Source organism: Stenella coeruleoalba (genome assembly GCF_951394435.1).
Source record: "Stenella coeruleoalba genome assembly, chromosome: 15".
In the NCBI taxonomy this organism is placed as follows: Eukaryota; Metazoa; Chordata; class Mammalia; order Artiodactyla; family Delphinidae; genus Stenella; species Stenella coeruleoalba.
Window position 1 is genome coordinate 74,052,602 of NC_137161.1, and position 24,245 is coordinate 74,076,846.

General features: G+C 40.1%; 2 protein-coding genes across 3 annotated transcripts in view; both read left to right on the forward strand.

Annotated features, from left to right (window-relative positions):
* LOC307198930 (S-adenosyl-L-methionine-dependent tRNA 4-demethylwyosine synthase TYW1) overlaps window positions 1-24,245 on the forward strand; it is a 286,923-nt gene that overhangs the window by 207,907 nt on the left and 54,771 nt on the right. Inside the window, exon 17 of one of the 2 annotated variants that reach the window (XM_079946282.1) lies at window positions 13,636-13,693. The exons of the other annotated variant lie outside the window; for it this stretch is intronic. The gene's annotated coding sequence lies outside the window, so the exon portion shown is untranslated. Of the gene's footprint in view, window positions 1-13,635; window positions 13,694-24,245 lie in introns of those variants that run through there. 2 annotated transcript variants of the gene reach the window in all.
* CALN1 (calneuron 1) overlaps window positions 1-24,245 on the forward strand; it is a 495,446-nt gene that overhangs the window by 2,653 nt on the left and 468,548 nt on the right. The window contains exon 2 of the mRNA XM_079946285.1: window positions 13,636-13,711. Coding sequence (XP_079802411.1) covers window positions 13,704-13,711 — 8 coding nt within the window. The 5' untranslated portion in view covers window positions 13,636-13,703. The remainder of the gene's footprint in view (window positions 1-13,635; window positions 13,712-24,245) is intronic.

Sequence of the window (24,245 nt, forward strand, 5' to 3'; positions counted from 1 at the left end):
ATATCAATCGGTGAGAGCTCTCCCAGAGATCTCTGTCTCAACACTGAGACCCAGCTCCACTCAAAGACCAGCAAGCTCCAGTGCTGGACACCCCATGCCAAACAACTAGCAAGACAGGAGCACAACCCCACCCATTAGCAGAGAGGCTGCCCAAAATCATAGTAAGTCTACAGACACCCCAAAACACACCACCAGACGTGGACCTGCCCACCAGAAAGACAAGATCCAGCCTCAGCCACCAGAACACAGGCACTAGTCCACCAGGAAGCATACACAATCCACTGAACCAACCTTACCCACTGGGGGCAGACACCAAAAACAAGGGGAGCTATGAACCTGCAGCCTGCGATAAGGAGACCCCAAACACAGTAAGTTAAGCAAAATGAGAAGACAGAGAAACACACAGCAGATGAAGGAGCAAGATAAAAACTCACCAGACCAAACAAATGAAGAGGAAATAGGCAGTCTACCTGAAAAAGAATTCAGAGTAATGATAGTAAAGATGATCCAAAATCTTGGAAATAGAATGGAGAAAATACAAGAAATGTTTAACAAGGACCTAGAAGAACTAAAGAGCAAACAAACATTGATGAACAACACAATAAAGGAAATTAAAAATTCTCTAGAAGGAAACAATAGCAGAATAACTGAGGCAGAAGAACGGATAAGTGACTGGAAGATAAAATAGTGGAAATAACTACCGCAGAGCAGAATAAAGAAAAAAGAATGAAAAGAATTGAGGACAGTCTCAGAGACCTCTGGGACAACATTAAACACACCAACATTCGAATTATAGGGGTCCCAGAAGAAGAAGAGAGAAAGGGACTGAGAAAATATTTGAAGAGATTATAGTTGAAAACTTCCCTAATATGGGAAAGGAAATAGTCAATCAAGTCCAGGAAGTGCAGAGAGTCCCATACAGGATAAATCCAAGGAGAAACACGCCAAGACACATACTAATCAAACTATCAAAAATTAAATACAAAGAAAAAGTATTAAAAGCAGCAAGGGTAAAGCAACAAATAACATACAAGGGAATCCCCATAAGGTTAACAGCTGATCTTTCAGCAGAAACTCTGCAAGCCAGAAGGGAGTGGCAGGACATATTTAAAGTGATGAAAGGGAAAAACCTACAACCAAGGTTACTCTACCCAGTAAGGGTCTCATTCAGATTTGACAGAGAAATTAAAACCTTTACAGGCGAGCAAAAGCTAAGAGAATTCAGCACCACCAAACCAGCTTTACAACAAACGCTAAAGGAACTTCTCTAGGCAGGAAACACAAGAGAAGGAAAAGACCTACAATAACAAAGCCAAAACAATTAAGAAAATGGTAATTGGAACATACATATCGATAATAACCTTAAATGTTAATGGATTAAGTGCTCCAACCAAAAGACATAGACTGGCTGAATGGACACAAAAACAAGACCCGTACATATGCTGTCTACAGAGACCCACTTCAGACCTAGGGACACATACAGGCTGAAAGTGAGGGGATGGAAGAAGGTATTCCATGCAAATGAAAATCAAAAGAAAGCTGGAGTAACAATTCTCATATCAGACAAAATAGACTTTAAAATAAAGACTATATTGGGCTTCCATGGTGGCGCAGTTGTTGAGGGTCCGCCTGCCGATGCAGGGGACACGGGTTCATGCCCCGGTCCAGGAAGATCCCACATGCCGCGGAGCGGCTGGGCCCGTGAGCCATGGCCACTGAGCCTGCGCGTCCGGAGCCTGTGCTCCACAACGAGAGAGGCCATAACAGTGAGAGGCCCACGTACCGCAAAAAAATAATAATAATAAAGACTATTACAAGAGACAAAGAAGGACACTACATAATGATCAAAGGATCAATCCAAGAAGAAGATAAAACAATCGTAAATATTTATGCACCCAACATAGCAGCACCTCAATACATAAGGCAAATGCTAACAGCCATAAAAGGGAAAATCGACAATCGAAATTGTCGAAAATCGAATTGTCGAACATCGACAACCATAGTAGGGGACTTTAACACCCTAGTTTCACCAATGGACAGATTATCCAAAATGAAAATAAATAAGGAAACACAAGCTTTAAATGACACATTAAACAAGATGGACTTAATTGATATTTATAGGACATTCCATCCAAAAGCAACTGAATACACGTTCTTCTCAAGTGCTCATGGAACATTCTCCAGGATAGATCATATCTTGGGTCACAAATCAAGCCTTGGTAAATTTAAGAAAATTGAAATCGTAGCAAGTATCTTTTCCAACCACACTGCTATGAGACCAGATATCAATTACAGGAAAAAAACTGTAAAAAAATACAAACACATGTAGGCTAAACAATACGCTACTAAATAACCAAAAGATCACTGAAGAAATCAAAGAGGAAATCAAAAAATACCTAGAAACAAATGACAGTGAAAACACACGACCCAAATCCTATGGGATGCAGCAAAAGCAGTTCTAAGAGGGAAGTTTATAGCAATATAATCCTACTTCAAGAAACAAGAAACATCTCTAATAAACAAACTAACCTTACAGCTAAAGCAATTAGAGAAAGAAGAACCAAAAAACCGAAAGTTAGCCAAAGGAAAGAAATCATAAAAATCAGATCAGAAATAAATGAAAAAGAAGTGAAGGAAACAATAGCAAAGATCAATAAAACTACAAGGTGGTTCTTTGAGAAGATAAACAAAATTGATAAACCATTAGCCAGACTCATCAAGAAAAAAAGGGAAAAGACTGAAATCAACAGAATTAGAACTGAAAAAGGAGAAGTAACAACGGACACTGCAGAAATACAAAGGATCATGAGAGATTACTACAAGCAACTATATGCCAATGAAATGGACCACCAGGAAGAAATGGACAAATTCTTAGAAAAGCACAACCTTCTGAGACTGAACCAGGAAGAAATAGAAAATATAAACAGACCAATCACAAGCACTGAAATTGAAACTGTGATTAAAAATCTTCCAACAAACAAAAGCCCGGGACCAGATGGCTTCACAGGCAAATTCTTTCAAACATTTAGAGAAGAGCTAACACCTATCATTCTCAAACTCTTCCAAAATATAGCAGAGGGAGGAACACTCCCAAACTCATTCTATGAGGCCACCATCACCCTGATACCAAAACCAGACAAAGATGTCACAAAAAAGAAAAACTACAGGCCAATATCACTGATGAACACAGATACAAAAATCCTCAACAAAATACTAGCAAACAGAATCCAACAGCACATTAAAAGGATCATACACCATGATCAAGTGGGGTTTATCCCAGGAATGCAAGGATTCTTCAATATACGCAAATCAATCAATGTGATACACCATATTAACAAATTGAAGGATAAAAACCACATGATCATCTCAATAGATGCAGAAAAAGCTTTCGACAAAATTCAACACCCATTTATGATAAAAAACCCTCCAAAAAGTAGGCATAGAGGGAATTTACCTCAACATAATAAAGACCATATATGACACACCTCAGCCAACATCATTCTCAGTGGTGAAAAACTGAAACCATTTCCACTAAGATCAGGAACAAGACAAGGTTGCCCACTCTCACCACTATTATTCAACATAGTTTTGGAATTTTTAGCCACAGCAATCAGAGAAGAAAAAGAAATAAAAGGAATCCAAATTGGAAAAGAAGTAAAACTGTCACTGTTTGCAGGTGACATGATACTATACATAGCTAATCCTAAGGATGCTACCAGAAAACTACTAGAGCTAATCAATGAATTTGGTAAAGTTGCAGGATACAAAATTAATGCACAGAAATCTCTTGCATTCCTATGCACTGATGAAAAATCTGAAAGAGAAATTAAGGAAACACTCCCATCTACCATTGCAACAAAAAGAATAAAATACTTAGGAATAAACCTACCTAAGGAGACAAAAGACCTGTATGCAGAAAACTATAAGACACTGATGAAAGAAATTAAAGATGATACCAACAGATGGAGAGATATACCATGTTCTTGGATGGGAAGAATCAACATTGTGAAAATGACTCTACTACCCAAAGCAATCTACAGATTCAATGCAATCCTTATCAAACTACCAATGGCATTTTTCACAGAACTAGAACAAAAAATTTCACAATTCTTATTGAAACACAAAAGACCCCGAATAGCCAAAGCAATCTTGAGAACGAAAAACGGAGCTGGAGGACTCAGGCTCCCTGACTTCAGGCCATACTACAGATCTACAGTAATCAAGACAGTATGGTACTGGCACAAAAACAGAAATATAGATCAATGGAACAGGATAGAAAGCCCAGAGATAAACCCACACACAAATGGTCACCTTATCTTTGATAAAGGAGGCAGGAATGTACAGTGGAGAAAGGACAGCCTCTTTAGTAAGTGGTGCTGGGAAAACTAGATAGCTACATGTAAAAAATGAAATTAGAACACTCCCTAATACCATACACAAAAATAAAATCAAAATGGATTAAAGACCTAAATGTAAGGCCAGACACTATAAAACTCTTAGAGGAAAACATAGGCAGAACACTCTATGACATAAATCACAGCAAGATCCTTTTTGACCCACCTCCTAGAGAAATGGAAATAAAAACAAAAATAAACTAATGGGACCTAATGAACCTTAAAAGCTTTTGCAAAGCAAAGAAAACCATAAACAAGACGAAAAGACAACCCTAAGAATGGGAGAAAATATTTGCAAAAGAACCAACTGACAAAGGATTAATCTCCAAAATTTACAAGCAGCTCATGCAGCTCAATATCAAAAAAACAAACAACCCAATTCAAAAATGGGCAGAAGACGTAAAGAGACATTTCTTCAAAGAAGATATACAGATTCCCAACAAACACATGAAAGGATGCTCAACATCACTAATCATTAGAGAAATGCAAATCAAAACTACAATGAGGTATCACCCCTCACTAGTCAGAATGGTCATCATCAAAAAGTCTAGAAACAATAAGTGCTGGAGAGGGTGTGGAGAAAAGGGAACCCTCTTGCACTGTTGGTGGGAATGTAAATTGATCCAGCCACATGGAGAACAGTATGGAGGTTCCTTGAAAAACTAAAAATAGAGCTACCATATGACCCAGCAATCCCACTACTGGGCATATACCCTGAGAAAACCATAATTCAAAAAGAGTCATGTACCCCAATGTTCATTGCAGACCTATTTACAATAGCAAGGACATGGAAGCAACCTAGGTGTCCATCAACAGATGAATGGATAAAGAAGTTGTGGCACATATATACAATGGAATATTACCCAGCCATAAAAAGAAATGAAATTGAGTTATTTGTAGTGAAGTGCGTTGACCTAGAGTCTGTCATACAGAGTGAAGTAAGTCAGAAAGAGAAAAACGAATACCGTATGCTAACACATATATATGGAATCTAAAAAAAAAAAAGGTTCTGAAGAACCTAGGGCCAGGACAGGAATGAAGACACAGGCGTAGAGAATAGACTTGAGGACACGGGGAGGGGGAAGGGTAAGCTGGGACTAAGTGAGAGAGTGGCATGGACATATATACACTACCAAATGTTAAATAGATAGCTGGTGGGAAGCAGCCGCATAGCACAGGGAGATCAGCTCGGTGCTTTGTGACCACCTAGAGGGGTGGGATAGGGAGGGTGGGAGGGAGAAGCAAGAGAGAGGGGATATGGGGATATATGTATACGTATAGCTGATTCACTTTGTTATACAGCAGAAGCTAACACAACATTGTAAAGCAATTATACTCTAATAAAGATGTTAAAAAAAATTAAAAAGTTAAAAAAAAAAAAGAAAATTTGAGTTAAAAAATAAAGTGCTCTGAACTCTGCTTTCTGACTTGTGCTGAGAATAATAACAGATAAGATTGTGTCAGAAATCCAAGCTCCAGGAGCGCCTGGAGCCACACACTCAGCAAATGTGTCTTGTTTTGAAGTTAGAGAAGCTATAACGATTCTTTCTGGTAAAGAGGGAGTCATTTTCCCTTTTTTCTGCATGTTTCCAAAGTGGAGATGCCCTCTGGTCTGTGTACTGGAGGAGGCGTGTTGGGGTGAAAACCTCCACACCCGTTTCCACCACTTACTCAGTTCTTCACCTGGGCAGGGAGTGGCTGATGTTCTCTCAGATCCCATCAGGCCTTGATCCACATCATTGGGGGTTGTCACTGTTCTTCCGAAGCAAAAAATATTCCACCGCATCTCTCTAGGCCGTCTGCCTCCTGGGTGGGTAAGAGTCCATGGGCTCTCCTCGGCTTCTGACTCCCGTGAGTATGCACACTTGGGTCAGGGTAGGGGCCCGTTTTGAGAAGTAACCGGGTGTATGAGTCCAGCCTGGGGGCTCCATGAAGCTGGCAGGGTATGAGGAGACGCACCAGGAATATAGCCCAAGGCACATGTGCTGACATAGTTTAGCAGAAAGCCCTATTCTTTGGAGTCCTTGGTACTATCTGGCCCACTAGTAAGGATGATCCTCTGGTGTCCATTTAGCACCCCCATTGTGTATGTTCTCTTACCAGTGAGGATCTTGGAGAAAGAGGAGAGTGAAACTTGGGTCCTCTGACCTCCAGCAACTTCCAAAGTACTTGACCTTGAACTCATGCTCCAGCTGCCCTCCATGCAGGTCTTACTTTCTCATCCCCTGTGGGGCGGTTTTCTTTCCTAGAGTCAACATCCAGAAGAAGCTTCTCCAGTCTTTATCATATGTGTCAAACTTTTATAACCTCCTTTTGATCCTTTTCCTATGCCTACTCCTCTTTTCTTTTTTCATAACACTCTCCCCAACTTGACTATCTCTGCCAATCTTAATCCATCCCTGACCCACATCAAAAAGCAAGTAGAGGGCTTCCCTGGTGGCGCAGTGGTTGAGAGTCCGCCTGCCAATGCAGGGGACACAGGTTCGTGCCCCGGTCCGGGAAGATCCCACATGCCACCGAGCGGCTGGGCCCGTGAGCCATGGCCGCTGAGCCTGCGCGTCCGGAGCCTGTGCTCCGCAACGGGAGAGGCCACAACAGTGAGAGGCCCGCGTACCGCAAAAAAAAAAAAAAAAGCAAGTAGAGATACACCCACATCTATGATGATTATGCTTACGTGTGATACATGCATGATGCATTGTGTGTACCTGTGCATCACATTCCAATGAATATCCCTGGATTTTGAATGCTGTAATGTTCTTTATAGAAGCAAAAAAAAGTTGCCCCAGATGCATTTTATAACTTTGTAATTAAAGTAGCCATTAAAATAATTAAATTTGATGTTTTATAAGGACTAGCATAGTACAGTACTAGGCAATTAGTGAATATTTGTTGAATGAATGTTTGAATGGAGGAAGGCTATGAAGGAAAAATAAATGGTGGTAATAAAAGTTTAAAAACATTAAATTTTATTTTTAACACTATATACAGTGAAGAGACAGCATAAATGGATCTTACCTGTATTGTAGAAAAGGATATGATATACAGATTTACATATATTATTACCATAGTACCTTTGTTGAGAATTTCATCTGCATTATTATTATATGTATATTTGGTCTAGCAACAGTTCACTTTCAAATTACACAAAATGACCATGGATCAGTCTCGCTTATGCACAACGTGTATGTAGACAGCACCCCTTAAACTTTCTTCAGTTCCTTACTTTTAATGAGATTTATGCATAGATTTTAAAAATGTTTTAATTAAAATAGTGAAAAATTTCAATATAAATTCTGTGATTATTCATGATCACAACTATTAATGGTACATCAAAAATGGTGACATAGGTAAGAGAAGCTGTGGGTTATTTGCCTGTCTTTTAGGCCAGGTATTAGGTTGGCCAGAAAGTTCGTTTGGGTTTTTCTATAAGATGTTATAGAAAAACCCAAACGAACTTTTTGGCCAACCCAATATAGGATCACCACTTTCTCTCTCTTCATAAGAAAGTGTAGGACTTTCACTTCTGGTCATGGTGGAGTAACAGGGACCACATTTACTAACCAGCCTTAAATAACCACCCAACAAATAGTATATATATATAACATTTTCAAGACAGTGGACACAGCCAAAAAATGAGTTTTCTTTAAGAGATGAAAAAAATGTGGTGGGCCCTGTAACTGCCTGGATACTCCTTTGAGAGAGTATCCAGGCAGTGTTGCAGGGAGGGGAAAGCCGGGCAGAGCCTGGCAGGCTCCCTGAGTTGAGAAGAGATAGCTGACAGTTTGGGGAGATGAAGGTGGCTAGAATTCAGAGGACTGGGCACAAGGGAGGTGAAAGCCACACAGAGGAATCCTGAGATCTGCAGAGGGCAGCCCCCAGGTATTCAGCTGAATACTGACTGGTGCATGGATTATGAGGAAACTACTCAAGGCTGGTAAAAGAACCATCTGAAAGATGGTTTCCACTCACACAGGATGGGAATAAAGCTTGCTCCCACCAGCCAGAACAGAGAACCTCATGATTCATGGGACACTTGGTAGGGTACATAAAGTGTCTTTCCTCAATAGAATAATTAAGTCTAATCACGGTTCTGGGTCCGCCTAAGAAATCTTAAAGTCAAGTCCCAAATAGAGGGGAATTCCCTGGCAGTCCAGTGATTAAGACTGCATGCTTTCACTGCCAAGGGCCTGGGTTGGATCCCTGGTCAGGGAACTAAGATCCCACAAGCTGTGCAGTGTGGCCAAAACAAACAAACAAACAAAACCAACCTCAAGAATATTTATAAGAATTTAAAAATAGGCATCACCCAACAAGATAAAATTCAGTGTCTGGAATCCAATAAAAAATTACCAGACATGTAAAGAAGCAGGAAAATATAATCTATAATGAGAAGAAAACTCAATAAACAAAACCAATGCAGAACTGCCAAAGAAGTTAGAATTAGCAGATAAGACATTGAAGCAATTATTTGGATGGTATTCAGTATGTTTAAAAAGTAGAGACATGGGGGATATAATAAAAAATGCAATCAAACTTCTGGAAATAAAACAATGTCTGAGATGAAGAAAACACTGGATGAGATTTATGGCAAATTAGAAATTTCAGAATAAAAGTGATTTTTCTTAGTGACTTGGAGTTATAGCAATAAAAATTATCCAAAATGAACCACAGAGAGAAGAGAGAAAAATAAAGAACAGAGTATCAGTGGACTTTTGGGACCTTAAGCAATCTAATAAATGTATAACTAGAGGCCATTAAGGAGAGACTCCTTCATAAAGCAGAAAAATATTTGAAGGAAAAATGGCTGAAATTTTCTAAATTTAATAAAAATTATAAACTCACAGATACAAGAAGCTCAATAAACCTAAAGCACAAGAAACACAGAAAAAAATATATACCAAGGTATATCATAATCAAACTGCCAAAAACCAGTGATAAAGAGAAAATCTTAAAATCAGCCACAGTAAAAAGACATGTGATATATAAAAGAACAAGATTAAGATGATAGTGGATTTCTTGTTAGGAATAAACCAGCTGAGAGGATAGTAGAACAACATCTCTAAAATAATAAAACACTGAAAAACAAACAAAAAATACCTTTCACACTAGAAGCAAAATACCTTTCAAAAATGAAGGTGAAAGAAAGAGTTTCTTGGATATAGAAAATTGAAACAGTTAATCACCAGCAGACTCCCCAGATGTGAAATGTCTAAGGAGTTCCTTCAGGCAGAAGCAAGATGATACTGGAAAGAAATACAGGTCTACACAGAGAAATGCAGAACACTGGAAATGGTAACTACTTATATATGTAATATTGTTCATTATTACTTAAATTTGTTTAAAACATATTGACTGTTTAAACAAAAACATGAATAATGGAATATTGGGCTTGTAACATATGGAAAAATAAAGTGTATGATAACAATAGTGCATGGGTTGGGAGTAGTGAAATAGAAGAATACTACTATAATATTCTTACATTATACGTGAAGTGATATCATGTCACTTAAAGGTAGACTGTCATAAGTTAAAGATATATCCTATAAACCTGAAGCAACCACTAAAATAACAAAACAAAGCCAGCAAAGCAGATAAAATGGAGTCATAAAAAATTCACTTAATTCACAAGAAGATAGAAAAAGAGGAAGAAGTGACTAAGACCAGTGGAACAAATAGAAAGGAAATACCAATATGCTAGGCTCAAACCTAATCATGTTAGTGATTACACTAAATGTAAATAATCTAAACACTCCAATAGAAGGCAGAGACTTTCAGATTGGATAAAACAGCAAGACCTAAGTACATGCTGCCAACAAGAAACACATTTAAGTATAAAAATCCAGTTAGGTAAAATGTAAATTATGCTAACATTAATCAAAATACAACTGAAATGGCTATAGTAGTATCAGAAAAAGTAGATTGCAGAGCAAAGAGCATTCCCAGTGATTTAAAAAAATGTTGATTTCATAATAATAAAGAGATTGATTCATGAAGAGGACATTATAATTCTAAATGTTTATGCTTCTAATAAGAAAGCTTCAAAATATCTGAAGCAAAACCAGATGAAACTGCAAAGAAAAATAGACAAATCCACAATTATAATAAAAGGTTTGAATAACCCTCTATCAATATATAAGAAAACAGGTAAACACAAAATCAATACAGGTGTAGAAGATTTGAACAACACTGTCAACCAAGTAGGTCTGTATGACATTTATAGAATATATAAGTCTCAGGAAATTTCAAAGAATCCAAGTAATAGAGATATGTTCTATGACCACAATGGAATTGAATTAGAAATCAAATTAAATTCTAAGTCAATAACAGGAAAATCTTTTGAAAATCTCCAACTATTTGGAAACCAAATACCAAGCTTTTAAATAAACCATATGTCAAAGAAGAAATCGAAAATGAAATTAGAAAGCATTTTGAGTGGAATGAAAATCAGAATAGAACAAATCAAAATTTCTGGGATGCTACTCAAGCAGAACTCAGAGGGACATGTACAACACCTATATTAGAGAAGAAGAAAGGTCTTAAATCAGTAACCCCAGCTTCCACATTAAGACCCTAGAAAATGAAGGGCAAAATAAATCCAAGGCAGGGTAAAAAAAAAAAAAAGAAATGATAACAGAATGAAAATCAGTAAAATGGAAAACAGAAAACAATAGAGAATATCAATGAAATCAAAAGTTGGTTTTTAAATAATATCAATAAAATTGGCACACATCTAGCCAGACCAGTCAGGAGAAAAGGAGAGAAGACATACATACATTGTCCATATCAGGAATGAGACAGATAACATCATTAGAGATTCTACAGACAGTAAATGGATAATAGGAAATATTCTGAACTACTTTTTTGCCAACAAATTTGACAATAAAAATGAAACAGGTGAATTCCTTGAAAGATACACTCTCAAAGCTCACTTGAGAAGACATAGATAACCTGAAAAACCCTGTATCTAGTGAAGAAATTGAATTTGTAGATTAAAACATTTCCACAAAGTAATCCCCAGGCCTAAACATCTTCATTGGTGAATTGTACTAAACATTTAATGAAGAATAGCACCAATTTGTGCAAATTCTTCTGGAAAATTGAAAGGGAGGGAATATGTCCCAACTGATTACCCTGATACCAAAACAAGACAAAGACATTGTCAAAAAAAAGAAAATTGCAACCCAATATCCCTCACAAACGTAAGTGCAAAACTTCTAAACAAATTTTTAGTAAATCAAATCTAACAATATATAAAGAGGATAAACAAATAGAGTTCATGCCAAGGATGATGGGTTGGTTTAACATTTGAAAATCAACCAATGCAACTTATCACAAAATCCAACATCCATTCCTGAAAAATAATTCCAGAAAACTAGGAACAGAAGGTAGCCTGATAAAGGGCATCTATGTTTTCCCCTAAGATTGGGAACAAGGTTACGATGTCCACTCTTACCATTCTGTTCAACATTGTACTGGAAGTTCTAGCCACAATAAGGTAATAAAAAGAAATAAGAGGCCTCCTTATTGGAAAGAAAAAAAAAGTTAGAAAACTAACACTATTGATCCCAAGGCTTACTATAAAGCTTCAGTAGTTAAAACGGTGTGTTATTGGCATAAAAGAAGACAAAACTTCAGTGGGATAAAATAGAAAGTCCAGAAATATACCTGCACTTATATGGACAATTAATTTTCAACAAAGGTGCAAAGACAATTTCGTGGACAACGGATAGTATAGTCTAGTCAATTAACTAGTGCTGTAACAATTGAATATCCATATGCGAAAAAGGAACTTAAATCCATACCTTATATCATATGCAAAATTAACTCAATGAATCAAAGACCCAAATGTAAAACCTAAAATTATAACATTTCATAGTAGAAAATCTTTGCAACCTGTTTGCTTTTTCAGCATAATGGGGTATCATTTATATACAAAAACCACATATTTAATATATATCATTTGGTGACTTTGGACATATGTACACACCCATGATACCATCACCCAATTAAAGTGATAAACATATCCATCACTTCCAAAAATTTCCTTGATCGATTTTGTTGATGTGTGTGTGGTAAAAACACTTAACATGAGATCTACACTCTTAAAAAATTTTGAAGTCACAACACTGTCTTTAACTATAGGGATTATGTTGTCCAGCAGGTCTCTAGAACTTACTCATCTTGTATAACTGTAAATTTATACCTATTGAATAGCTACTCCCTACTTCTCCCTCTTCTCATGTCCTGGCAACTGCCAGTCTATTTTTTGCTTCTATAAATTTGACTATTTTAGATATCTCATATAAGGGGAATCACATGTCCCTCAACAGATGAATGGATAAAGAAAATGTGATATATACATACAAAGGAATCTTATTTAGCCTTAAAAAAGAAGGACATTTGCAACTACATGGATGGACCTGGAAGACATTATACTAAATGAAATAAGCCAGTTACAGAGGCAAAATTTTATTTGATACCAAAAGCATGACCCATACAAGTACAAACTGATAAATCAGAGCTCATCAGAATGTTAAAGGTTCACTTGTCTATAAGATACCCTTAAGAGAATAAAAAGGCAAGGTACAGAAACACATTTGTGGGAGAAATATGTTAAAAATTATCATATTCAGAATACAGAAAGAACTTTCAAAACCTAATACTAAGGAAGCAACCCGTTAAAATGGGTAAAATATATGAACACACACTTCACTAAGAACTCATATGCATAAGAAATAAGCCTGTGAGTAAAAGATTAGTACATTAGTCTTTAGGACGTGCAAGTTAAAACTACAGTACACCCCCTGTAATTTATTATTTTAATTAGATTATTTGCAAATGTTGATTTTATTTTTGGTATCCAATTATTCATGATACACTCACAATTCATCCCTGTATACCAGGGTGTCAAGATACTATACTAGTTGGAGGGGAATCAGTGGTGGGCAGTCATTTGAAGACAGGAGGACAGGCACCCTCACTAGGCTCTGAGGTGTCAAGGGCCTCCTCTGGGCTTGCTACCCTCATTGAGATGAATCTGCCCAGAATGGCTGAGCTGCCCATGTCACGTCCTGGTTATAGATGTTCTAGAGTTGTACTCCATTCATTCATTCATTCATTCATTTCCTGCCCAGAATGGCTGGTCTGCCCATGTCATGTCCTGGTTATAGATGTTCTAGAGTTGTACTCAAATCATTCATTCACTCATGCATTCATTTATTTCCTGCCTATTCTGTTCTAGGCAATGTGCGAGGCCCTGAGGATGTAAAGATGAATACCACACAATCCCCGTCTTAATGGAGCTTAGAAATGAACGGGTAAGATAAGGATGTAAGAAAAGAGTTTTGCTAACCTTTTCCACCTCCAGCTCCTAGTATGGTGTTTGGCACAGGGTAAGTGCTTAGCACCTTTGTGTGGAATGAATGAATGAACAAATGAATGAATAGTTTGAAGAGAAGCTGAAGAAGCAGCCCTAAATGATTTAGGCTGATCGTATTTGAAGGCTGAGGGGCTTGGTCGTGCAGACCCCCAGAGTGCTGACAGGCTCAGACTGAGACGTGATATGGGCACATCCAGTAGAATTCCACTATCTGCAAGGGACCTGATAGATCTCCATCGGGAAGTGACTCACAGCACTACACTTCACCCAAGGGCCAGGCTTTGCCAGCTGAGGTCATTCCAGAGTTCCTAGGGACTCGCACCCAACTCCACAGTAGATGCCCTTTTCCCATGTCCTTCCTGTCTCTCTGTGGGAGCTGGGCTTGTCCAATTTCCAGATAGCCTTGGGCATTTTGTGCAGGGGACATGTGCCATGAAACTCATTCCCTTGAATTCATGAAAATCGGCGTTAACAGTGTGAAAAATAAAGCATTCTAGAGTAGCGAAACAAATAGAGTTGTGCATCCGGAAGACCTGTGCTTGAGTCTTGCCTTGACCACTTTCCAACTGTGTGATCTTTAAGTGGAAAGTGGGATAAAATTATCTTTGTCCAACCATTCATGCAAGGTTTAAATTGGATAAGATCAGTAGATTATTTCGGACAAAGACTAATGTATGGTAAGAACCCAGTAACTGGTAGCGTCGCCGGAATTACCACTGTAAATACCGTATTGGGAGGGCTTGATTCCCCAAGTTTGGAGGAGTCGAGGAAGGATTTCTGGAATAAGTATTCCTTGAGGCAGGTCATGACGTAAGCATAGGAGTCATCCAGATGAACAAGTGGGGGAAGAATGTTCCAGGTTGAGAGTATAATGAGACTCGGGCGAAGTCAAGGATGGAAGAGGCCAGTATGTTCAGGGGTCTGCATGGGTCAGAGGGCTGGGTGCCTGTGCAGAGGTGGCAAGAGGTGGTCTGGTGAAGGGCTCAGTGCGTGCAGGGCTGTGGGTGTCCTGCCCAAGAGCTGGGCTTTATCCTTGAAGGAGACAATGAGGTGTCATTACAGGGTTCTAAAGTCTGCAGGTCCATGTTTTAAGATATATTCCTGAGAGCCTAGCTCTCCTAGGTCTTAGGGAGACCTTCACAACCCATCCACAGAGTTCAAACAACCAAACAAACAAACATCTAAATCTTGGAAATAAGGCAAAGAAAGGACAACATCTTCTTTCAGCATCACACAGGGGCATTGTTGTGCAAGACCCCCCAAGCATTGTTTAATTATAGGAGAAGGTACCTTCGTTAGACCATTTCATCACTGGTTGAAAGTGATACTACGGAATTACACGTTAACTCGATGTTTTGTTTTGTTTTTCCCTAGTGGAGAGACAATTGATTTTTACCTGGTAGGAACGATAAATCCAAATGTTAAGGCCTTATTAGACTATCAGGACATTAACCAGTTTTGTATCTAACCTAACAACTTTATTCTTTTCTTTAAATCCCAGTTCCTCAAATGCTTTTTGAATCAGCTTTACCCAATGCTCTGATCTTCTCATGAATAAGTTAAATAAGTCTTTGACGTGTTTTCATTCTATATTTGCATGATAACTGTGTTCGCTTTTTGAAAGTCACTTTGGTGTCAGTGTTTTAGCCAAAAATCCCTGTGAAAGAGCAAGTGATGGAACTGGAAAGCCTGGAGCTGTTTTCTTAGTCTTTAGCCTTGGGACGCCCAGCCCCTGAGATCATTGGAAAGGTTACTCTGGGCATTAGTAGGGAGTGTTGTGACTCAGGTTGGTACCCTGGGACCTCGGCAGCTTTGGTTGATGGTGAGAAGCAGCGAGCACAGGCACAGGGGAGCTGACTCAGCTCAGCTTGGTGAGAGGGGTTTGATTGGGGCCAGCGTGGACTCTGGTCCAGCAGATGGGACAGGCAGGAGGATTCCCTGCAGCAGGTGATATCGAGTCAGACCCCTAGTAGCACCCCTCCCTGTATGTTGCTAGATGTAAATCTCTTGAAGGCAGGACTCGAGCCAATAGCTGGCCAACATCAGGGATACGGGCTGCATCCAGCCTCTTGTGGGAGGGTTAGCAAGGGTGTTCAGGCTGGAGGGACCCACATCCCAGTGGAGAACTGAAAACAAGCCCAAAACACTGTCTTTCAGATCTGGCCAGTGGGTTAGGAGCAGGTGAGAGTGGGGAGACTACAGCGCAGGACTGTAGCTCCTGGGGCTCAACCCCAGACCTGCCAGATATTGTGTCAGAGGCAAAGAAGCTCTGCCTACACTGTCTCATTTGTCCTTTCATTTATTCATTCACCAGTACAAGGAGGTATTGCTGAGCAAATACCAGGCTCAAGAGACCCAGTAGGTAGGAGTGTTTCCATGACTACGTTGATAGGACTAGGGAAGATGCCCCTGTCATGTCCCATCTTTCTATTGACCCATTTCCCCTGCCTTCCCTGCAGTGTGATTGGGAGCAGAAGAGCGGTATTATGTTTACAAAGACTAAATCGGACCTCATTAAGACACCCCGAGTGGTGAACAACTGTCATTAACATTCAGCTCCTTTGACCACCCAACCTGTGTTGGGAGAATCCCTCCCATGATGTGTCAGTGCCTCTCCAATGCAAAGCTCAGGAATAAGCTTCTCCGGATGCTCTTGCGGCTGGAGGCAGGCATGTGACAAGGCTCTGTCAGTCACAGGCACGCTGGACAGACTTCCGTTTGGAAGCATGTGACCCACAGAGGCAGGGACCACATGGGCTCCACTTTGGCAAGGGTGGTGCAGAGACACCCGGCCTCCAGAAGCAGCACAGGTCCAGCCTGTGCCCGGTGATGGGGTGGGCGAGTTTCCCAGGGAGGCTCAGGGATAAACACCACTGACTGTTGGCAATCTCTCTGTAGTACTTGGCTCAGGCCAGTTGCCCTGAAGCCCTGAGGGTTTCCAGGCCCATAATGGGCTCCTTCTCCAAAGAAGAGTCCAATTCAATACATCTGTCTCCATTTAGGCATTTACGTGAACCTTTAGGGAAGTTTCACACAAAAGAAATTCTGGGAAGCAGTTAGATAACCCTATGAGCTCTGTCTTGCCTCCTTCTTTAATAGAAACGTAGGCTGATATATTGGATCCCTTCCGTCAGGAACGGAACAGGGATTGGTTATCACTGAAATAGACCCTCATTCTGTATTTGCTTTCCCTGTTCACCAAGCTTCTGACAACATTATTTGTGGACTTACAGAAAGCCTAACTTACCATATGGTATCCCACAGAAGACTGTTCATTCATTCATTCATTCATTAGTAAAGGAGCTCATTTACAGCAAAGGAGGTAAGGACATATTAAAAAAGACCTATGTTGTCTCTTGTACTGCCTGGCTTGGCTCAGGGTGTGCCTGGGACGGATTAAAGCAGTCACGAGATCTACCCTCAATGAACACCCTTCCAGAGTAGGTGTATCCGACCTTTGAGTAGTCAGGATATGCCGCGTTTCCATGGTCATTTCCCAATTCCATTCTGTGCGATTTATTCAGCAGATACTCTGGGCCAGATGCTTTATGTACCTTGTTGCACATATGCAGTTCTCACAACAGCCCGTTTTCCACGTGACAAGACCAAGGGCCACAGAGCATAAGTTGTCCAAGACTACAAGCTAGTAGCTTCAGAGTTGGGCTTGAAACCCACCCATGCCCACATTCTTTTCATTTCATTATGCCGCCTCCTTTCATGGGGAACTGAAGAGAGTAATTCCTGCATTGCCTCTCATGACTCTCCCTCTTCCCCCTCCTTACTCTTACTCTAACTTCAGAATTAGAGTCATAATCCACAGTCCCAAAGGACATTTGAGAGTATGGCACTACTTACGAGGTATCCAGTTAGGGAAAGGAGCACTACTTTAGGTCACCTCCCCTTGACTGGGTTTAGACAATATTAAGGAAAGAGATTTCACAACTTATTATAAAGCTATAGTAATCAAAATTGGTATTGGCTGTGGTATAGCACAGCGAGCTCAGCTTGGTGCTCTGTGATTACCTAGATGGTGGGGGAGGTCCAAGAGGGAGGGGATACATATGTATACATATAGCTGATTCACTTCATTGTACAGCAGAAGCTAACACAACATTGTAAAACAATTATACTCCAATAAATAAATAAATAAATATATATATATATATATATATATAAACAAAAAAATGAAAAAAAAACTGGTGCTGGCACAGGATAGACAGATAAACCAATGAAATAAAATCAAGGATCCAGAAATAAACCCATATATCTATGGCCAGTGAATTTTTGCCAAGGGTGTCAAGACCATTCAATGGGGAAAGAATAGTCTCTTCAACAAGTGGATTGGGACAACTGGAAATTCACATGAAAAAGAATGAAGTTAGGAGGAGAGGTGGCCAAAATGGTGGAGTAGGAAGACCCTGAACATACCTCCTCCCATGGACACACCGAAATTACAGCTACTTACAGAGCAACTACCTGTGGGAATGACCTAAAGACTAGCAGAAAAGATTTTCCACAAATAAGACATAAAGAAGGAACCACAAGAGATGGGTAGGAGAGGCAGAGACACGGTATAGGGAAGACCTACACCCCAGGCCAGTGACCCACAAACAGGAGAAATACCGCTATTGTAGAGGTCTTCTCCAAGGAGCAAGGGGTCTGAGCCCCACATTGGGCTTCCCAGCCCAGGGGTCATGCACTGGGAATATGAGGCCCCAGAATGTCTGGCTTTGAAAACTAGTGGGCCTATGTTTGGGAGAGCCAGAAGGCCACTGGAAACAGAGAATACACACTTAAAAAGTGCACACAAAATCTCACACACTCCGAGTCCCAGCCTAGAGGCAGTAGTTTGAAAGGAGCCTGTGTCAGACCCACTTGATGATCTTGGAGAACCTCCTGTAGAGGCAGGAGGCAACTGGGGACAGAGATGCTGACAGCCACCATTAGTGGAAGATGGTTCTACTGTCATAACACCAGTGGGCCAACACCAGCTCTAAGTCTCACCCCTGGGACTTAGAGTGTCAGCCGTGTGGGGACCTGGCCCTGCCTACCAGCAGGCTGGCATCAGCCCCAACCGCCCCTGGGCCAAGTAGACAGCTGTACTTGGACCCAGTCCCACCAATCCTGGCCACCCTCCACTACCTGGGTCTGTGCAGCCAATTCTGCAGGAAGCCTACCTGGCCCTCAAGTAGGCCCACAGCTCTTGCATGAGGCACAGCCTGGTGTGGGGGACCAGCCCCACCTACCCACATGCCCACAGTAGTCAGCCCCGTCACAACAGAAGGGTGCAGGCCCATGTTTTTTTTCTAGTAGTTTTATGGTTTCAGGTCTTGCATTTAAGTCTTTAACCTACTTTGAGTTTATTTATGTGTATGGTGTGAGAAAATAGTCCAGTTTTATTCTTTTGCATGTTGCTGTCCAGTTTTTCCAGCACCATTTATTGAAGAGGCTGTCTTTTTTCCATTGTATATTCTTGCCTTCTTTGTTGTAGGTTAGTTGACCATATAAGTGTGGGTTTATTTCTGGGCTCTCTATTTTGTTCCTTTGATTTATGTTCATTTATTTTCAGTACCATACTGTTTGATTATTGTAGCTTTGTGGTATAGTTTGAAATTGGGAAGGGTGACATAGGTTTTAGAAATTTTTTTTTTCTTTTTGGATATGTCTCCTAAGGCAAGAGAAACAAAAGCAAAAATAACAACTGGGACCACATCAAACTAAAAATCTTTTGCATAGTGAAGGAAGCTATCAACAAAATGAAAAGGCAGCCTACTGAATGGGAGAAGATATTTGCAAACAATATATCTGATAAGGGATTAATACCCAAAGTATAAAAAGAACTCATACAATTCAGCATCAAAAAACCCGGCAGTGCAGTTAAAACTGTGCAGAGGATCTAAATAGACATTTTTCCCAAAGAAGACTTGCAGATGGCCAACATACACATGAATAAATGCTCAATATCACTAATCATCAGGGAAATGCAAGTCAAAACCACCATGAGATACCACTTCACACCTGTCAGAATGACTATTCTCAAAAAGACAAGAAATAACTAGTGTTGGTGAGGATGTGGAGAAAAGGGAACCTTCGTGCCCTGTTGGCAGGAATGTAAATTGGTGCAGCCACTATAGAGAACAATATGGAATTTCCTTAAAATATTAAAAACAGAGCTACCATTTGATCAGTAATTTCACTTCTGGGTATTTACACATAGAAAAGAAAAACACTAATTGGAAAAATACATGCACCCCCATGTTCACTGCAGCATTATTTACAAAAGCCAAGACATGAAAGCAACCTAAGTGTCCATCAATAGATAAATGAATAAAGAAGATGTGGTACACATATACCATGGAATACTACACAGTCATACAAAAAATGAAATCTTGCCATTTGCAACAACATGGATGGATATAGAGGGTATTATATTAAGTGAAATAAGTCAGATAGAGAAAGACAATTACCATATGATCTCACTTATATATGGAATCTAAAAAAAAACCCAAAACGAATGCATATAACAAAACAGACAGACTCATAGATACAAAGAACAAATAGGTGTTTGCCAAGGGGATGGGGGTCGAGGGGTGAAATAGATTAAAGGGATTAAGAGATGCAAACCTCCAGTTATAAAGTAAATAAGCCATGGGGAATGTAATATACAGCATAAGGAGTATGGTCAGTAGTATTGTAATAACTTTCTATGGGAACAGATGGTTACTAGACTTATCGTGGTGATCATTTCATAATATATGCAAATGTCAAATCACTATGTAGTACACCTGAAACTCAGATGATATTATATGTCAACTATATTTTGATTTAAAAAAAGACCTCTGCCATGACTAGTCATTGGCTGGGAGCAGCCCAGCAGAAGCACGGCCTCCCTCTGTATGAATGTGATGGTAAATCCAGGTGGACCACAGCCAGGCTGCCAGTCATTTATGCTACCTACACTAGGAGCCCTGAAAGGTGAATTTTCATGGCTGCCACACTGTTTGGCTGAGTTCCAGCCAATGGAATGCGGGCAGGACTGATGTGTGCCTCTTCTAGGTCTGGCCTATAAACGCTTTATGCTCATTTCTCCTTGTCTACTTGATATGCACAAGTATAGGAACCTTGGAGCCATGTGTTGAAGAACCAAAGATAGAAGAAGCTTGACCCACCACTTGAAGAAGAGCCACCCACCAATCAGCAACACTCATTTAGGGCGAAGCTTAAGTGAGAAGGTTCTATTGTGTTTTTAAAAAAGAAAAGAGAAAGGAAAAGAATGAATTTGGACCCCTACCTCTACAAAAATCAACTCAAAATGGATCAAAGACCTAAGTATAAGAGCTAAAACCATAAAACTCTTAGAAGAGAGCATAGGAGTAAATATTCATGACCTTGGATTTGGCAATGGACTCTTAGATATGACAGAAATAGTGCAAGCAGCAAAAGAAAAAATAGGTAAATTGGACTTCATCAAAATTTAAAATTTTTGTGCAACAAAGAACATTATCAAGTAAAAGAAAAGACAGCCTACAGAATGGGAGAAAATATTGGCAAATCATATGTCCGATAAAGATCTGGAATATATAAAGAACTCTTACAATTCAACAGCAAAAGACAGCCAATTTAAAAATGGGTGAAGGCACCCTAACACCATACACAAAAATAAACTCAAAATGGATTAAAGACCTAAAGGTAAGGCCAGACACTATCAAACTCTTAGAGGAAAACATAGGCAGAACACTCCATGACATAAATCATAGCAGGATCATTTTTGACCCACCTCCTAGAGTAAGGGAAATAAAAACAAAAACAAAGGGGACCTAATAAAACTTAAAAGCTTTTACACAGCAAAGGAAACCATAAACAGGACAAAAAGACAATCCTAAGAATGGGAGAAAATATTTGCAAATGAAGCAAGTGACAAAGGATTAATCTCCAAAATACAAGCAGCTCATGCAGCTCAATATCAAAAAAAAAAAACCCAATCCAAAAATGGGCAGAAGACCTAAACAGACATTTCTCCAAAGAAGACATACAGATGGCCAACAAATACATGAAAGGATGCTCAACATCACTAATCATTAGAGAAATGCAAATGAAAACCACAATGAGGTATCACCTCACACTGGTCAGAATGGCCATCATCAAAACATCTAGAAACAATAAATGCTGGAGAGGGTGTGGAGAAAAGGGAACCCTCTTGCACTGTTGGTGGGAGTATAAATTGATACAGCCATTATGGAGAACAGTATGGAGGTTCCTTAAAAAACTAAAAATAGAACTACGATATGACCCAGCAATCCCACAACTGGGCATATACCCTGAGAAAACCATAATTCAAAAAGAGTCATGTACCACAATGTTCATTGCAGCTCTATTTACAATAGCCAGGACATGAAAGCAACCTAAGTGTCCATCAACAGATGAATGGATAAAGAAGATGTGGCACATATATACAATGGAATGTTACTCAGCCATAAAAAGAAATGAAATTGAGTTATTTGTAGTGAGGTGGATGGGCCTAGAGTCTGTCATACAGAGTGAAGTAAGTCAGAAAGAGAAAAAAAAAAATACCGTATGCTAACGCATATATATGGAGTTTAAAAAAGCGGCACCGATGGCAGGGCAGGAATAAAGACGCAGATGTAGAGAACGGACTTGAAGGCACGGGGGGAAGGGGAAGCTGGGATGAAGTGAGAGAGTAGCACTGACATATATACTCTACCAAATGTAAAATGGACGGCTGGTGGGAAGCTGCTGCATAGCACAAGGAGATCAGCTCGATGCTTTGTGACGACCTAGAGAGATGGGATAGGGTGGGTGGGAAGGAGGCTCAAGAGGGAGGGGATATGGGGATATATGTATACATATAGCTGATTCACTTTGTTGTACAGCAGAAACTAACACAACATTGTAAAGCATTTATACTTCAATAAAGATGTGAAAAAAAATGGGTGAAGGATTTGAATAGACATTTCTTCAAAGAAGATGGCCAACAAGCAGGTGAAAAGATGCTCAACATCATTAGTCATTAAACAAATGCAAATCAAAACCTCAATGAGATTGCACTTTACAGTCACAATGATGACTATTAAGAAAAAAATAAGTGTTGGTGAGAATGTGGAGAATTTGGAACTCATGTACATTACTGGTGGGAATGTAAAATGGTTCAGTCACTGAAGAAAACATTGGTGATTCCTCAAAGTTAAACATAGGGGCTTCCCTGGTGGTGCAGTGGTTAAGAATCCGCCTGCCAATGCAGGGGACACGGGTTCGACCCCTGGTCTGGGAAGATCCCACATGCCGCGGGGCAACTAAGCCGCGTGCGCTATAACTACTGAGCCTGCACTCTAGAGCCTGCAAGCCACAACTACTGAGCCTGTGTGCCTAGAGCCCATGCTCCACAACAAGAGAAGCCACCGCAATGAGAAGCCCATGCACTGCAACGAAGAGTAACCCCCGCTCAGCCCAACTAGAGAAACCCAGCGCGTAGCAACGAAGACCCAACACAGCCATAAATAAATAAATAAAATAAATAAATTTTTTTTAAAAAGCCAAACTTAGAATTACCATGTGACCCAGCAATTCCACTCTTAGATCTATACCCCAAAGAAATGAAAACAAGTACTCAAATAAGTGTACCTGAATGTTTACAGTAGCACTATTCAGAATCACCAAAAGGTAGAAAGCCAAATATGCAATGGATAAAAATATTGTGGTGTGTACATACATGAAGTACTATTTGGTTATGAAAAGGAATGAAGTACTGATACTTCGTACAACAATGTAGATGAACCTCGAAAACATTATGCTAAGTGAAAGAGACCAGACACGAAAGGTCACGTATTATACAATTACAATAGGCAAGTTCATAGAGGTGGAACACAGACTGTGGTTGTCCGGGGCTGGAGGTGGGAAGGAAGTGACTGTTTTATAGGTATAGGGTTTCCTTTTGTGGTCATGAAAATATGTTGCAACTAGATAGAGATGGTGGTTGCATAAAATAGTGGGTGTATTAAATGCTACTGAATTCTTCACTTTAAAAAGGTTAACTTTCTTTCGTGTGAATTTTACCTCAGTAAAATATATATTGGAAAAAACAAAAGGATTAGAGTGAGACAACAGCCAGTCCCGTAGCGGAGGACTCTACCCAGGGTGCGTGGCAGGTGGGGTGAGGCAGGAAGTGCAGCGCAGATTTAAGCAGCAGCTTAACCAGGAGCGTGTCCAGAAGGAGATGCACCCTCACCTGCCTGGGTGGCGCTCTGCAAGCGGCTCCTTGGGTCAGCCCTCTGATTCTACAGCTTCTCGCGAGTTAATCTGAGCCTCTGGAGGTTTTATCAGGCTCTTGCCAGCTCCTCCTCCACCTGCCTGGCTGGCCAGAGGGTCCTGGCCAGGCTCCAGGGAGCTCGCGGCTCACTTCTCCGTCTTGCAGCCCAAGCAGCCAGCCTCGCCAGGGTCTGGCACACCTTCTGTGG